The sequence below is a fragment of the Mytilus galloprovincialis genome, chromosome 2 (genome assembly GCF_965363235.1).
Source record: "Mytilus galloprovincialis chromosome 2, xbMytGall1.hap1.1, whole genome shotgun sequence".
In the NCBI taxonomy this organism is placed as follows: domain Eukaryota; kingdom Metazoa; phylum Mollusca; class Bivalvia; order Mytilida; family Mytilidae; genus Mytilus; species Mytilus galloprovincialis.
Genome location: NC_134839.1, coordinates 25935412 through 25953564, shown reverse-complemented (window position 1 = coordinate 25953564; position 18153 = coordinate 25935412). Strand labels below are relative to the sequence as shown.

At 33.1% G+C, this 18153-nt stretch overlaps 1 protein-coding gene across 2 annotated transcripts; it reads right to left on the bottom strand.

The window, feature by feature from the left end:
* Nucleotides 1–4696: 4696 nt before the first annotated feature.
* Nucleotides 4697–17020, bottom strand: LOC143063242 (D-serine dehydratase-like). Of its 2 annotated transcripts, none has more exons than XM_076235257.1 (9): nucleotides 16889–17020; nucleotides 13807–14005; nucleotides 13279–13416; nucleotides 12772–12914; nucleotides 11134–11314; nucleotides 10704–10825; nucleotides 8671–8860; nucleotides 7915–8023; nucleotides 4697–5014 (listed from the first exon to the last, which is right to left on the bottom strand). In XM_076235257.1, exons 2-9 carry the CDS (start codon nucleotides 13995–13997, stop codon nucleotides 4925–4927), a joined length of 1164 nt encoding a protein of 387 aa, XP_076091372.1. In that variant the 5' UTR covers nucleotides 13998–14005; nucleotides 16889–17020; the 3' UTR covers nucleotides 4697–4924. The 2 variants fall into 2 exon arrangements, with proteins under 2 accessions (XP_076091372.1, XP_076091373.1); XM_076235258.1 differs by lacking the exon at nucleotides 16889–17020 and adding an exon at nucleotides 15822–15948.
* Between the last annotated feature and the right edge of the window lie 1133 nt (nucleotides 17021–18153).

Sequence of the window (18153 nt, the reverse complement as noted above, 5' to 3'; positions counted from 1 at the left end):
CTTTGTGGGACACGCTGTTTTCAAAAATGCATGACATTTGATTTTGAACAGTTAACACTAAGTCTCAATCGTTGGCACCAGCTGTATAAAACATCTAAGTAACGTTGCATATCATTTTCGTTCTCTGTTAGAATAACAATGTCGTCAGCATACAATAGAAGACTGATTTTCTCATTATCACAAGATATTCCAGTTTCTAGATCTTTAATTTCAGTAGCTAAATCGTTGACAAATAAAGCAAACAGGCGATAAATTATCCCCTTGGCGGACCCCATTTGAATGCTGGAACCAATTTGTACGATGATCATTTACGCAGACACATGATTCTGTGTCAATATATAAGCTAGAAATAACATTATATACATGTTTCCGTCAATTCCGTTTAAGGGAACAGTCATTATTTATCAACTGAGGGGGTCGGTGCATTTTAGGGGGGGGGGGGGGTGTCATTGCCAAAAATATTATATCACTGGGGGGGGGGGGGTACCATTAAAAAATATTTTTACTGGCGGGAGTCACACAATAAAGGTTTTTATGTCTGACTTGTACAGATAAATTGTTGACAAAATTGAAGTGAGTGTGCAATCTGTGAAATAATGTCTGTTTATTAAATCTTTGATAGTGTAAACTGTAAAGCACCATGCAGCAGGATATGGCTAAATTCTCAAGGGCAGTGAATCTGATCACTCCTTATCACAGTTTTGTAAATTTACAATCAATTCTAGTTTTGACCACAATACACTATATGATTTGGAAAAAGAACAAATATATTCAGCTGGGGCCCAAAACAAAAATGTGTACTTGTTCAGGGAAAATTGATAACACAATAAACTCTTAAAACATACATCTGTACAAAACAAAGAAAGGTCAGAGGTTCCTGGCTTGGTTGTATATTTCTTTATCTCAAATAAATCATTTACATATTTAATCAAGAAAGGACAAGAACCATTTAATCGATGCTATTTTATTTGCACTTCCTAATCATTTGTAAATGTGAATCCTGACCCCCCCCCCCCATTCATAACTAGATATTTTTAAGTTCAAAGGTTAAAAAAAATAAGATACAAGGGACTGTGATTTGGATTAAAATAACAGTCAGTATTGAAAGTTTATCTACCAGTATACTGACAAAATTTGTAGAACTATAGGTTGCAGTAAAATAAATTAATAAATTGGAACATACAATTTTCTGTATATTTTTTCTATTTTTCTACATGCACTTGTCAGATATTCCTTTCTGAAAAAAAACAAGAAAAAAAGCTGTTTGTTATACTCAGAGCTTCTCTAAGCCAGTTACTATGTAGCTGGTCATCATCTCCTCAACACAACTGGGAATTCTTTTTTTTTTGGGGGGGGGGGTCAAACTTTTGAAATTATGTTCTTAGGGGGGGTCATTATGTGGTTTTATAAAATAGGGGGGGGTCAAACTTTTGAAATTATGTTCTTAGGGGGGGTCATTATGTGGTTTTATAAAATAATGGGGGGGGGGGTTCCCAACATAAAATTTTATATCAAAAATATGAACCGACCCCCTCAGCTGATAAATAATGACCATTCCCTAATTGCAGTTTGTATTGTAATAAATTCCTATCTACATAATCAAAGGCTTTTTTTCAGATCCTCAAAGGTATCAAATGTTGATTTCCTATCCTGAATAAGGCAATTCTAAGAAAACACGTGATCGTCACATGACCTATCTCTTCTGAAACCGCTTTGTTCGTCAACAATTAATCCGTTATCTTCTAAAAATTGTTGCACTCGTTATTTAAAGTAGAACTGTAACATTTCGCAATTACCGAGACTAAACAGATCTCTTCCTGTAGTTCAGTGGAATTATTGGGTCAATAGAACAACCTATCGGAATTGGTCGAATAAGTGCTTTCCTCCATAACAACGGAACTTTTCCTGTGTCGAAACAGAACTGAAATAACACCTGCAATAGTTTAATAATTGGTTCATCTTTTAAGCACTTCATTATAAATTCCATCTATTCCAGGATCTTTTTTCTCTTTCAAATGTAGAACAACTTTTTGTATTTCGTCTTTATGAATTTTCTGATTCAGTATATCATTTGGTATATACAACGGAAGAAGCATATTATCTTTCAAAAGTCGTTTATGTCGTAATGCGTTTTCATAAAATTCATCATCGTAATCGTTATTGTTGTTCATGTACACATTTTTAAAATTCCCATTTGTTTATCACTGTTTTCTCATCGAATGACATAGAACCATCGTCATTAACACATTCCGTTGGAATAACATTCTTCTTCTAAGGACCAAGTTTTTGTAATTCTGCTCAAATTTTTTTCGGATCTTCTGTATTCAGAGTTTCTTTTTGTAAAGTACAATCCTGCTTATATTTCCGTTCATGAAATCGTAAACGCTTATCGAATTTCTTTTGTGCCATAACAAATTTGTCTCGTGTCTCACGTTTCCCTTTACTGGTTTTAGACCAGAGAATAACTGGCAATAAGTTCAAAATAAGGAGGAACAAAATGAAAAATAGGCAAAAGAAAAAGAAAAGAATACAGAATAATGGGGAGGTAAAATATAAAGTAAGGAGAGTAATCAATGGACAAAGTGAGTAAAGAATAGAGAAAATTGGTCTAGAAAAATAAAGAAATGAAGAAATGAAGTAAGAAATCAATACTCTCCTATAATGAACTCTGGAAAGTTAAATACTAGTATGTAATATGTATGGATTCTTCTTTTTTTATTATTTGATAAGTTTATTGTCATATCGAAAATTGCTCCCTCGAGTCTGGAACAATTACACTAGCCCCAGTATAATAGTCCAAGATCGAGTGTTTTTATTTTTAAATATTTAAATAAAGGACTATATTAAAGTACTTTTAGCTAGTTTATTTCATTTGTTCTCATGACAAGTAAAAGTCCGATGTTAAGTTATATATTCGTTGATAATTTATACATAACGAACATAAGACGAAGAGTTACTGCGGCAAACGACCTATATAGAGGCTATCTGCTGTAAAATACGTGTTTGTGTATCTTTTCTCTTGTGATTATTTGTGTATCTGTGTCTGTTCTCTTGGAATTGAAGTATTTCTTTGATTTGTTTGTGTGTCTGTGCGTATGTTAGTAAAGTGTTTGTGAGTCCGTTCTCCTATAAGATAAGTGTTTCTTTTTCTTGTTCGTATGTCCGATCTGTAAGTTACGTGTTTCTTTGGCTTGTTTGTGTGTTTGTTCTCCTTTAAGTAATGTTGTTTTCCGTCTTGTTCGTGTGTCCGTTCTACTATAATTCAAGTGTTTCTTTCATCTTGGCGTGTCTGTTCTTTTGATAGAAATAAGCTGTTCTAGTTTTCTTTGTCTTGTATATCTCTAGATTGTCATTTGTAATTTTCTGTTGGGGAAAGTAAAGTTGGTATTGTTAATACTTACTTATGATATATATCCATTTTCGTTTCATAAGTTTTTGTTTATACCATTACATATATCAATGTATTATACTAGGATACATTCTATCAAGGGCTATTCGAATGTCATAAATATGCACATTACTTTGGGAAATGTCAAAAGCAATATCAACGCTTATTCCATATTTCGGTATGCATGATATTAATTTCAGGAATAAACTAATCAGATATGCACGTGACAAATAATGCATAAACTGTTCGTTCACAATCATACCAAATGACAAAAAAATAACATAACAACCAAACTCCACTTATGGCACAGGTCCAAATGGTGAAGTAAAAATCATCCCTTTGTAAATTTTACGGACGCCATCACGAGTTGGTTGACCGTTTAGAATAACCGTTTCACAGAGGATATCGGATATGTTCCTAATTTCGTAACTACAATATTCTTCTCTTTTCACGAATGTGACATACCGATTTAGAATATTTACCGGATTTGTAAAAACGTAAGCAACACGACGGGTGCCGCATGTGGAGCAGGGTCTGCTTACCCTTCCGGAGAACCTGAGATCAACCCTAGTTTTTGGTGGGGTTCGTGTTGCTTAGTCTATGTTGTCTTCTATACTATTATTTGTCTGTTTGTCTTTTTATTTTTAGCCATGGCGTTGTCAGTTTATTTTCCATCTATGAGTTTGACTGTCCCTCTGGTATCTTTCGTCCCTCCTTTGCCGAACGGGCTTCAACGTCATGATTAATGCTATAATGCTATAATTGCATGATTTATGATTTGAAAATTTACAATGCAAGTTAAATGAACTAACTTTTTTTTGGATAGAGTTAAGCCTTCCGACTGACATTTTATCGTGTGTTTTTCTATGTTGTAATGTTATAATATTGTTTCAGAAAAAAGAAGAAGGTTTGGTACCATTAAAATGTTTAATTCCGCTGCAAATGTTTGCACCTGCCCTAAGTCAGGAATCTAATGTACAGTAGTTGTCATTTGTTTATGTAATTTATACGCGTTTCTCGTTTTTCGTTTTTTGTATAGACTAGACCGTTGGTTTCCCGTTTGAATGGTTTTACACTAGTAATTTTGAGGCCCTTTATAGCTTGTTGTTCGGTGTAAGCCAAGGCTCCGTGTTGAAGGCCTTAAATTGACCTATCATGGTTTACTTTTATAAATTGTTATTTGGATGGAGAGTTGTCTCATTGGCACTCTCACCACATCTTCCTATATCTATAAATGTATTTGATCATTGCCAAAACCGAAACGCTTGCTACTTGACAATGGTATTAACGGTCACTTACAAAACTAACAACGGTATTGCATATTTATTATTCTGGTGTCGTGCTATTTTCATGACCTTTAAATGAATGTAATTTATAAACCTGATATATGTGTTAGTTTTCAATAGTCTCAATTATATGTCAAATGGTTTCCTCATTTTTCATTTTGTATGCTAGAATTTAATGTGTAAAGACATAATGAACGGTATACGCAATGTTTCTTAAATGAGACTCCTTATTCCACTGAGTCAGTTTGAATCACCACCCTTTGGCTGGTTTCCACATGTCAGTTATCGTGTTCCCAGAATGTACATAGAAAACAGTGTGTTGACAAGCGGTGGCACATGACTACAACAGATCAAAAACACAGAAAATGAAATATACAGATTAGTTTCTCGTATCAAACATAAACTAAAAGAACTAGCCAAGAAATTTGTTTTTGTCCCGGCCGATAAAGCTGCTAATAATATTATTATTGTTTGACGGAAATTTTACATTGAGGTTCTGAAAAAAGAAATCACCAATTCACCAACATTCCAACTGAATCCATTTTCAGAAAACGACATCTGTAACAAACATAAACTATTAGCTACCGCTTTACAAACAGAGCCAAATACAATGAAAGTCCCAACTATGTACTGGCTTCCGAAGCTACACAAAACACCTTACAAATATAGATTTATTTCGTCTTCAAGCCATTGTTCCACTACTAAGTTGTCTATTCTTCTTACCAGCACACTTGATACAATTAAAAACCTGATAAGAAATTGTTTAAATAAGGCCTTCGAAAATAGTGGAATTAATTACTTTTGGAGTGTCAAGAACTCGTTGGAAGTACTTGATAAATTGCATGCTTATATTGGTGATTTTAAATCTGTTCAAAGTTTTGATTTTTCTACCCTGTATACCACATTGCCTCACATTCTCATTAAGAAAAAAATTCACGCACCTAATTAAATGGGCATTTAAAAGTGTCAGAATGTGAATATATATGTTCAAACTCTTTTAGGTCATTTTTTTAGTAGCAATAAACAAAAAAAACTATGTCAATTGGACATGCTTTGATATTATATATGCCCTTGAATTTTTACTAGATAACATTTTTGTTCGCTTTGGGGCTTCCGTATATCGTCAGATTATCGAAATTCCAAAGGGGACTAACTGTGCACCACTTATTGCGGACATGTTTTTGTATTGCTATGAGTTACAATTTATGACAAAAATAAGCAAAGATCCATCGAAACAACATCTGATGATAAACAAATTTAATAATACTTTTAGATATTGGATGATATTTTGGCTCTCAATAATGACGACTTCAGTATGTATATTAAAGATATTTATCCTGTTGAACTTACTTTAAATAAAGCTAATACTAACAATGACCACTGTCCTTTCCTCGATCTTGATATCTATATCACTAACGGAAAGCTGAATACTAAAATTTATGATAAACGAGATGATTTTTCATTTCCTATCGTTAATTATCCATTTTTAGATGGTGACGTTCCCTTGTCACCATCTTACGGTGTTTATATATCTCAACTAGTACGATTCGCTCGTGTATGTAACAATGTTTTAGATTTTAACGAGAGAAATTTATGTATTACTGAAAAATTATTACACCAGGGTTTTCGATATCACAAACTATTCAAAACATTTACTAAATTTTATCATCGGTATAAGGACATCATTCGTAAATATAGCTCAACATGCAGACTTCTTATACGTTCAGGTATTTCACATCCATTTTTTTATGGAAATATTCTTTATAAAGCACAAAGGTGTCAGTATTCACCTCAAAAACTAACAAAACCTTTGAATAGACTTATTAAGAAGGGATATAGTTACGATACTGTTGTCAGGTCATTAAAGATTGCATATTTTGGCGTTAATATTGATTTACTTATAGGGTCTTTGCATCGGAACTAAACACATTTATTCAAAAACCAGTTGTTGGCATGACACGGGTTATGTTCTTCTCATATATGTTATGATGATATGATACTAAACCCCTAACGGGAAGGATTGTGCCTGATGTTCATATGATGAAATCATAATCTTTCAGTCAGTTTAATTGAAGTCTGGAGCTGGCATGTCAGTTAACTGCTAGTAGTCTGTTGTCATTTTGTTTATTTTCTTTGGTTACATCTTCTGACATCAGACTCGGACTTCTCTTGAACTGAATTTTAATGTGCGTATTGTTATGCGTTTACTTTTCTACATTGGCTAGAGGTATAGGGGGAAGGTTGAGATCTCACAAACATGTTTACCCCCGCCGCATTTTTGCGCCTGTCCCAAGTCAGGAGCCTCTGGCCTTTGTTAGTCTTGTATTATTTTAATTTTAGTTTCTTGTTTACAATTTGGAAATTAGTATGGCGTTCATTATCACTGAACTAGTATATATTTGTTTAGGGGCCAGTTGAAGGACGCCTCCGGGAATTTCTCGCTACATTGAAGACCTGTTGGTGACCTTCTGCTGTTGTTTTTTTCTATGGTCGGGTTGTTGTCTCTTTGGCACATTCCCCATTTCCATTCTCAATTTTAGATATAAAAATCACATGCGTTTAACGAGTTGTGTATAGACAATAGTTTGTTAGTAGGCTTTCGACTTTACAAGAAAGATATGATAATGGCATCATTCAAATAGTGTATGCATGCGAAGTATATATCTTCCAGTTGACAATATACTCAAGCTGGTGTTCTCAATCACGATTTTTTTTATGATAGAGAGTTAGTTACTTACAAGAAAGATATATGTTCTTATTGTCTTACACATAATCCGGTGCGTTTTTGATCGACTATGACATCAGCAAATGTGTATTATCTTCGGATAATTTTGATTTACACAAATAACACAAGGATGCTACATGTGGAGCTAGAACTGCTTACCAATCCACATCGCATGCGTTCATGTCCGTATTTTTAAGGAGTTCGTTTTGCTTAATCTTCAACATTGCACAGTTAGAAACTTGTGGTTTTCAGTGGCAGCCTTAGGTCAAAACGTGTTCATCTGTTATTTTATCTTAGGAGATTTTTTACGAATTTGTATAAACGTACTGTCATTTGTGATATCTGTTTTGTGTATTTTAGTAAATTACTGACGTCAAGCAATGACACCTTTGTTAGCTGCCATATCAGCGGTTACAAACACAGAACGTTTTCTAAGAATAATTAATGACTTTTTAAGTATGTCGGTTATTCAGATGGGTGATTTATGCGTTCTTTATAACTTCGCTGGAACTTACATGCCATGGAATGATAAACAACTGTGATCCAATAGGATATTTATCATAATTAAGTTTATCTCCGGATTTTGTAGTTACTTTGCCAATCTCTTGTGAAAACCCAATTACTCTGAAATATTGAAAAAAATCTGTTTTTCAAGATTTGAATACCTATATAATAAACAAGTAAAAACTATTTGAAAAGTAATCTTAGAAGCTTGAACCATGAGTTTACAACCTTCGTTGTAATAAACAATATCCATAATTTCTATAGGACACGACAACTCAAAAATACAATGAAATAGAAAAAAACCAGAAGGATGCTCTTTGATACGATACTATTGGATTTTCGAATTCATGGGACCCAAAAAAACTGACCTTTTCATAACTTCTATGTCTGCTTAATTATAGTAGAGAAAATGTATATGATGAAAGATTTTATTCGTGTTTTAAACTGTTAATGGGATAGAGCAAGCCAAATATTGATCCCCACCGAATATTTCAAGACTATAATTTTCACAACAACAGAATAGCTGCTACTATTATCAAAAAGTCATTTAAGCAAAATAGAAAATGCCTTTCATGTTTTTTGGGACAAAATCTTTTACTATTTACGTTGTACATAACATAGAAATAAGAAGATGTGGTATGAGTACTAATGAGACAACTCTCCATCCAAGTCACAATTTATTGAAGTAAACCATTATAGGTAATATCCCTATGAAGGTACTAGTCAAGATGCTATAGCACCTATAATAACGCAAACACAATGCTTACTTCAAATCAGGATTGTCCACAAAAGTCGAAAATTCATTTGGATATTCATTCATTCCGTCATAACTAAGAGCCAAGAATCCACAATCTATCAGGAAAATATTATGGCTTGGTTTATGTCCAATAATTCGTGTGGTCAAACGACATGCTATGTCATCTATGTCACAACTACCAATGGTGACTTGTTGCATATCTAAAACAATGACTATATTGATAACTTGTTTGCAAAGATTCTATAGTTTATGTACGCCAGTCACATTTACATGATAAATACATTGAGGTAAATGAGGAATAATAAAAAAAGACTTTCATATCAATAACTATAGTAATATAGTATTACATTGCATAGGAAAACAATCCGTAACATTCCTTTTTCTCGTAATTTCATTCTTGTAGCATAAAAAGTAATTATGAGAATTGAATGCTCCTTTTGGCACTTTATTGTGTTGAAAAAGCATCCACACTTATATTAGATGTGCTTCGATAAACGCTTGAAACACCCCAATATAATATAAAAAAAACTTTTAATTCTTCAATGAAATAAATATAAGGTTTTTGTACCGTTTGGAATGTATAGAAAATTTCTGTATTGCGTGAGAATACCGGTAAACAATGTTTTGTATCTTAATCTTTCAATCAATGTTGTGATTGTAGCTATAACATTGATGTATTTATATATAGGAAGATGTGGTATGAGTGCAAATGAGACAACTCTCCATCCAAGTCACAATTTATAAAAGAAAAACATTATAGGTCAAGGTACAAGGTCAAGGCCTTCAACACAGAGCCTTGGCTCACACCGAACAGAAAGCTATAAAGGGCCTAAAAATTACTAATGTAAAACCATTCAAACTGCAAAAACCAATGGTATCATCTATATAAAAACAACAACAAATGGAAGTTTTTAACGAACTTGACTGGCTATACAGCCCTTGCACGGTCGGGATATAAAAATGAGAAACGAGAAACACTTATGAACCACATAAACAGACAACAACCACTGAACATCAGATTCCGGACTTAGGGCAGGTGTAAACAATTACAGCGGGATTAAACGTTTTAATGGTACCAACCCGTCTCCCTTATCTGAAACAATAGTGTAATATCACAACATAGAAAAACACACTATAAGATATCAATTGGAAGGCTTAACTCAATCAAAAAACGAAGTTACACAAATTAACACACAATTAACAAATAAAGGAGTAGGTCCGGTAAGGGCCAATTTCGGTCTCAATTTTCAAGTTCATCTAATGAAAGATTTTAGACACTTTCTAAACACTTAAGTGTCTATTTCAATTGATTCAATTCGTTAATGTGGAAGATTTTAACTTAATAAGTCATTTAAAACGCCCCGATTCAAGCTTAAATATGAAAAATCTATCAAATATGCTAAAGATCGTCACTTTTCAGATGGTTTTTGTCAAAAATGAAAGTGGCCGCATCCGTGTTCATCCTCAATCTTTATATATATTATGTATTATCAACAAATACAACTTACATTTCAATATTATGAATGAACACGAATTCGGCCACTTTCATTTCAGACGGAAACCGTCTAAAGTTTAACTTAAATGCTACAATTGTGAAGATTTCAGTAATTTAGCATGACTTAATGATGCTAGTACCCGATATATGTGCATTGTGTTGTCAAAAACAGCCCATATTTATGTAGCAGAGGCATTCTACTTTGCAATGAATATCTAAACGATTACATTTTCACAATTTTCTAAAACTGCTATATTTTGAGGCCAAAAAGGGGTCTTACTGAACCTACTCCTTTGATCTCTGATACAATGCAAATAAATATTAATAGAAATAAGGGATGGATAATTAATGTAAAAAGTTAATGAATAGGTTTAAACTACGGTAAAATTATAAAACCGCTGTGAAATGTTAAACAATTTTTTAGAAAAAACATCAACATTAAAAAAAAATCCGTCATTTGTCTGCATGTTCGCTGAAAAATGTAAATTAAATTAAGAAACTAAAAAATAAAAAAATACAATTAACAATTAAAACTTTAAAATACGAACCATAGAATATGTAATTTCCAGGATGGAATTCCGTCAGAACATTCATACCCTCATGTGGACGTGAACAACTGGGCGTATTACCAATGGCTAAAGTTCGGCATTCGATATTGTTGTCAGTAAATCTTTAACAAATTTAAAATGCAAAAATAAATACATGTAATCATATTTGCAAATTATTACAAATATCGTAATTTTATGCATTCTATCCCTTGATATCCTTGACATAGATAAGAACCAAGGAGATGAACAAATTATTATGTAAAGAAAAGTTCACAATTTAAAGGGAAACTATTTGATCATTTCACAAATGTTATTTTAAAATCATACACGATATTTATCCGGCCATTTGTTATTACAAAATGCGATGATAGTGTTTATCACATCCTCTTATTATAAAGGGGAAACAAGATGACGAATTTTAATGTCATACCTTTTATGCAGAGTTTGTAGTAGATCTGTTCCTTCTTTGTTTGCGTTTTCTATTCCTTTTGAGTCTTTTGCTTCATACGTTTTACCATTATACAAATACAATCCTTGCAAGTCTATATAAGGAGATTCGGAAGCTTCTTTCGCAAGTTTAATAACGTCACCACTGTCCCATGGTACACCACCTAACCAAAATAAGAATAAAACATTTAAAAAAAATATTTAGCAAGTTAATAAAACGCATATCTTTTATAGTGTTTGTTTTAACAGAAACAGCAAAAGATCTTTTATTAAGACAGAATAAACAGGACAACAAACATTAAAGACAAAAAAGCACCGATAATTTTCCTGACTTGGTGTAAGGCAGACATAAGTGTCCAACTAGTTGTTTTAATAATTTATCCGTGGCGTATTTGAAAAAAAACAATTTTGCTACCAAAAGGAATTGGAACTATTGTGCAAAATTATATGGTTTTGTGCGGATAATACATGTAACACAAAGGTAGAATTTAAAATAAAAACTTTAGAAGATTTTCTTTCAGAAAATGAAAATGTTTCAACACACTCGTTTTCTTGCTACATATTTTTTTTTTTAAATTTGATGACCATTCCTTTGAAAGAAATGAAATATCTAAATTATATTCCCCGATTTTATAAAAGTTTAAAATTTTCGATCAACGAAAACGTTTTCTTTGTTTTTTTGGTAAAAAATTATGTTATCATATAATAAAATTGCAAGAATTTCTTCATTTGAATGAGAAGTCGCACACTTAAATTTCATTTCTGCATCAACTTTGCTAATTTCAGTACATTTGATGATCTGGGCACGTATGCATAAAACCACTAAAGTTAAGATATCCATTCGTAGTACTAAAAGAGGGACGAAAGATATCAGAGGGACAGTCAAACTAATAAATCGAAAATTAACTGACAACGCCATAGCTAAAAATCAAAAGGACAAACAGACACACAATAGTACACACGACACAACATAGAAAACTAAAGAATAAACAACACGAACCCCACCAAAAACTAGGGGTGATCTCAGGTGCTCCGGAAGGGTAAGCAGATCCTGCTCCACATGTGGCACCCGTCGTGTTGCTTATGTGATTACAAATCCGGTAAATAGTCTAATTCAGTAGGTCACATTCATGAAAGGGAAGGGGATTGTAGTTACGACGTAAGGAACATATCCGATATCATTTGTGAAACGGTTATTCCATAACGGTCAACCAACTCGTGATGGCGTCCGTAAAATTTACGAAGAGATGATTTCAACTTCACCATTTGGTACTCTTGATTTAATAGCTTCCTTGTGAGCAACAACCCTCTATCTAGAAAATCATGATATGAAATGCAAGCACGGGAACATCGTATCAATTGGGAAATATATACACCGTATGCAGGTGCTGCTGGAATGTTGCTTCTCAGAAATGGAAAGTTCACAATTCATTTATTGTAGGACATGTAGAACAATCTTAACTTAAGTAGTTTTATGCATACGGGTCCAGATGATTTGAAGCTGTTTAAGTCGAAAGTTTTTTTAGACCATATGTACCCCAAGTATGAGTTTACGGACTTTTCTATTTCGAACTGTACTGTGTTTTTTTCCTTCTGTGTTTAAAGTAAACGACAGACGTACTTCTTCCACAGCCGTCGTCGATCTCGAGATATACAGACCACTTCTTTCCGTTCTCTAACGGACTACTCAACAAAGCTATCAATCCATGGAAGTTTTCTATCATCACATGAAAAGCCTTTAATCTGTAAGCTAACTTTTTGCACCTGAAAAGATGCATCGAAAGTTTATAACGTCATATAAATATTTTGAAGGAATATAATATCAATAATCTTAATTTCTGGATGAATTTGTTTTATAATATTTTGATACCTCAAAATTTGTAACGTCTCAGTATAAAACGAAAAACAAACAAAATAATCATTAGGAACTTTTTAATAATGATTTTGAAATATGTCAATTATTAATATTTTACAAATAATACATCTGCAGAGTACTGAAGAGAAAATAGAAGGTAAAAAATCATTTTACCTCCAATTATTCTTTTTGATTTTATGGTTTTATGTTATCTCAATAGTGTATATCCTATATATTTTCCCTCCTTTTAATTTATGTTAAACATTAACTAACCTTTCAATACGGGCAGCTATTAGTGGATGAGCATATAGAATATCATCAAATCCATTCTTAGCATAGAATTCAGCTTCTTCTAAAGTTGATACTTCTATCGTTCTATTTGTGCCGTTGGTCATTAAGGTACCGAGCTCTCTGAAACAAATCATGGTTTATTTAATATTAAGAAAGGAATTTCTATGTTATTCTCGTTTATTCATAACTTTATAAAGATCTAAATTAGTACATTATAAACATTGCTGACATCTTTTGTGACATTGTTTTTTTAAAAATCCAACTATGAGTTTTTTCAATTTGGAAAAAAACTGGCCTAACAAACCAAAGAAAGGGGAAACATTTTATCTGAAAAGTTAAAGTTTAAACACATAAACACGGAACACAAGGGTTGCCCAAAATAGTTTATTGCGAGCTGATAGATAAACACAAGTTATCCTGCATTTGAATATAAGTTTGGTGGCAGTTGTGCTTTATAATATTTCATTTTATTTGATGACAGTACAACTGATGAAAAGAAATAATACATACACAGTTTTATGCGTCTTCATATGTGGACGTAGCTGAACTCCAAGTCTCTCACAAGTATCTACCATCTTCTGAGCATTCTTCTTAACTTTGTCATAGTCGACCAGGAAACTTGGTGTCGGAACATCAGAAATTGTTGTTGGCATTTCCTTGCGCTCCAATATTTCTAAAGGAGAAGGTAGGAAAACAGCCATTTTTTAACCTGAAATTGAAACTATGGAATTATTTTTCATGAATCACTTGAATTTATCTGAAAACGTAAATGCAGAAAGGTCACTTGGATCACTACAACGTTATAAACGTGTCAAAAATGACTGCATCTGAAACAATGTTTTAAGTCCTACTTTTCTATACAAAGCATGTATAAAACAAATACACATGCAAAAAGGTAACGAAAAATACGAAACGGGAATACATGTTTAACAGTTATCATAGAATACATTTCAGTTATACCAAATTATTGAAGACACTTGTTTTGACATCTGTCTATTTTTAAAGACCTTCTGTATGGTTACCTATAACGTGTCTATTGGTTATTTTTTGTTTTGATTGTTTTCTAAGGAATGTTAACCTTCTTTTACTTATGTATCCGGATAGCATGATTCTTTTGAGAAAATCACATTATCTCAAGCGTAACTCGAATCTGGGACCTCTGTCTTACCAGGCAGCGCTTTAACCGACTGAATTAAAGAAGTATTTTCTTATCTCAATCGCTTACGTCTGACCAAGTCTCTACATAAATAATGAAGGGAAGCAATCCCGTCAGACTTCTCCCACTTCAAGAATCATCATACTATTATGACTCGCACACACATACCCCAGCTAGAAACCCTCTTTAACTACCGTCGGTTTTTAGTTGGGCGCCAAATTTAAACAGAAAGCATGATTCTCATGAGAATGTCACATTATCTCCATCAAGACTCGAACCCGGGACCTCTGTGCTACAAGACAGCGCTTCAACCGCTTACTGCTGACTAAATATTTACTACTGAAGGGAAGCAATCCTGACATCCGTATAAATAATTTTACCGCTCAAAGTAAGAAATGATCTTTAAAACGTAAAATAACAAAAATACCGAACTCCGACGAAAATTCAAAACGGAAACGGAAAGTCCCTAATCAAATGGCACAATCAAAAGCTTAAATAAATCAAACGAAGAGAACACAACGGTCATACTCCTGACTTGGTACAGGCATTTTCTATATAGAAAATTGTGAATTAAACGTGGTTTTATAGCTAGTTAAACCTCTCCCAGTCGCATAAAAGTTCCATTATATCGACATCAATGTGTGAACAAAAGACCGTCACTTTAGTTGTCGAGACGCTCAGAAACCAAAATGTTATGGACAAAAAACAGTATATGATCCCTTCGTAAATTTTACGGACGCCATCACGAGTTGGTTGACCGTTATGGAATAACCGTTTCACAAATGATATCGGATATGTTCCTTACGTCGTAACTACCATCCCCTTCCCTTTCATGAATGTGACCTACCGAATTAGACTATTTACCGGATTTGTAATCACATAAGCAACACGACGGGTGCCACATGTGGAGCAGGATCTGCTTACCCTTCCGGAGCACCTGAGATCACCCCTAGTTTTTGCTGGGGTTCGTGTTGTTTATTCTTTAGTTTTCTATGTTGTGTCATGTTTACTATTGTTTTTCTGTTTGTCTTTTTCATTTTTAGCCATGACGTTGTCAGTTTTAATTTAGATTTATGAGTTTGACTGTCCCTTTGGTATCTTTCGTCCCTCTTTTATCAGAAAACAGATCAGTTGAATGTTTATCTACAGACACCGCACGCCTATTCTTATTTATTTTAACGTTTATTTTGAAATTTTGATCTGAACATGAATTAGACTAAGCAGGATAAGAATCAATATGAAAATGCATGTTAATGTATAAAATCCAAACTTTTTTGTATTCAACACAATATATGTAAGATTACTGTCATTTACACAAAGTTGATTTAACAATTAATTTACATGTATGCACACCTATATGCTGACTTACCTGTAATTAAAGGTATCAATTATCAGTGTGAGATTTACAACCACACAGCTGCTATATAAGTATTTGTTCACATAAATAACGGCAACAGAAGTATACCGGTGTTCAAAAGTCATAAATCGATTAAGAGAAAAGAATCCGGATTACAAACTATAACCGAGGGAAACACATCAACTATACCGAGAACTATACATACCTCTGGCCTTTGTTAGTTATTTTAATTTTAGTTTCTTGTGTACAATTTGGAAATTAGTATGGCGTTCATTATCACTAAACTAGTATATATTTGTTTAGGGGCCAGTTGAAGGACGCCTCCGGGTGCGGGAATTTCTCGCTACATTGAAGACCTGTTGGTGACCTTCTGCTGTTGTTTTTTTTCTATGGTTGGGTTGTTGTCTCTTTGGCACATTCCCCATTTCCATTCTCAATTTTATATACATGTATATGTATTTAAGACAAATGAATTACATAACTAAACGGTTTCAAATTTCTTATAGTCAAGGCATGAAGAAGAAGGTTTATATCTCTTTTTGTTTGTATTTTGTGTGTGCTGTTTGCTATAGACTGAATGAAATCTAAAAACGGTTTTGAAAACAAACTTGAACTTTCAAGACTGCATAAACTAAAATTGTTATTTTCCTTATCACATTACAAAACTTGACACGGTTATTTACACATATTTACCAACATCCCCGCTCACTCTGAGTATTTTAATTCGAAACGGTACTGTAGAACATACATTAAAGTCATCTTATAAAGTATATACGCATAAAGATTGTTCGAATACCAAAAATCAGAAACGACCATTAAAAACGTACGTACTAAAAGAAAAATGTGTATACATTCACATGCATAATTTTTTAACAATCTATTTTTAACACCCACATATACATGTATACATGTACGTACTTGCTAGTGACCTCAAGTTGTGTCGAGGAACATACACATATTATTGTCGATAATATTAAGATCAATATTATTGTTTTACCGTTGTATGCAATTATAAAAAAAAACAAGATTTATCAACAAATATAGTACTATGTATTTGATTGGTTATTTGTACAACTTACCTGTCTGTATTGTAGTTTATCAAGAAACACAGGTCAGAGAAAAGTGATAAGAAATTACCAAGTAAACACTTATAAATATCTGAACATATAAAGCTCACACCCAGTCTTCATATACACTATTCAGTGGGTCATATATGAAAGGCCGAATACACTATTGTCCATCCTCAGGCACATTAAATAATTACTTGAGATTTATAAGCTAGTCTTATTAGGGGAATAAATCACCCAGAAAAGGGTTGCATTACCGCTGCATTCATCACACTAACTGGATATTCATTTATTAAAAAGTAATATGTTTTATAGTTTAAATTATAAAACTTATATACATAAAATTGAGAATGGAAATGGGGAATGTGTCAAAGCGACAACCCGACCATAGAGCATACAACAGCTAAATCAACTATTTTCTGAAGGAAATTCTTTAATTTGTCTAAATTTAGAAAAAAGTTTACTTATTTTGATTGTTATCTTACAGCCAACAATTCGCCGACATCTTTTCGTTTGCAGCTACCTCAGCGTGACCCTCCTCGTAAAAATCTGGAGATCGCAATACACAAGTGCGAAGGGGAAAATCAAATTGGCAGAGAGAGTCAACAAATGTAAACATCGCTCCGTCTTATATATCTTATGGTACATGTTATACACGTGCTTACCTGATATTCATGCTTCTTTGTTATTTTTTTTTACGAAAGTGGCAATCAGTAAACGTCGGTTTCAAAACACGACCATTAAATTGGCTGTCATATTTTCTCAACACTGACCAAGTGAAATCTTTTTTGGACGATAAAACGATGTGGATACGTAAAAAATAATAAAATACTATACAGAAGACTAAATTTATAATATAGGCATGCATTGGTTCAAGAATTGGATTAATATTATTTGTCACCAGTCACTCGTTGGCTATGACTTTAAATACATTTGAAGACGGGCTTCAATAACATGAAAACCGAAGAACATGATTCTTATTAGCAAATCACATTATCTCCTACTGGACTCGAACCAGGAATATCTATATTGCAAGTAACCGCTCAAACCGACCGAGCTAAAGAAGTAATTCCGTACCCCACAGTAACTGGTTTCAAATGGGCACTTAAGTGACAAAATGTAATTACAGATGAGGTAGTTGTTTGAAAAGAAGTACCATAAGCACAGTAAAAACAGGAAAAAAAACAAAAACAAAATCCAACAACAACATTTATAACAAATGGTTGTAATTGTAAAGTTTGAATCGTACCAACAAGCAGTATTTTAATCAGAATAAA

Bases quoted from the DNA above. Each gene is read 5' to 3' on its own strand.
- LOC143063242 (XM_076235257.1), bottom strand. From the start codon at position 13,997: ATGGCTGTTTTCCTACCTTCTCCTTTAGAAATATTGGAGCGCAAGGAA. The intron at 13,417-13,806 runs GTATGTATTATT...GATTTGTTTCAG, and splicing joins ATGAAGACGCATAAAACTGT to AGAGCTCGGTACCTTAATGA. The intron at 8,024-8,670 runs GTAAGCATTGTG...TCAATATTTCAG, and splicing joins GTGGACAATCCTGATTTGAA to AGTAATTGGGTTTTCACAAG.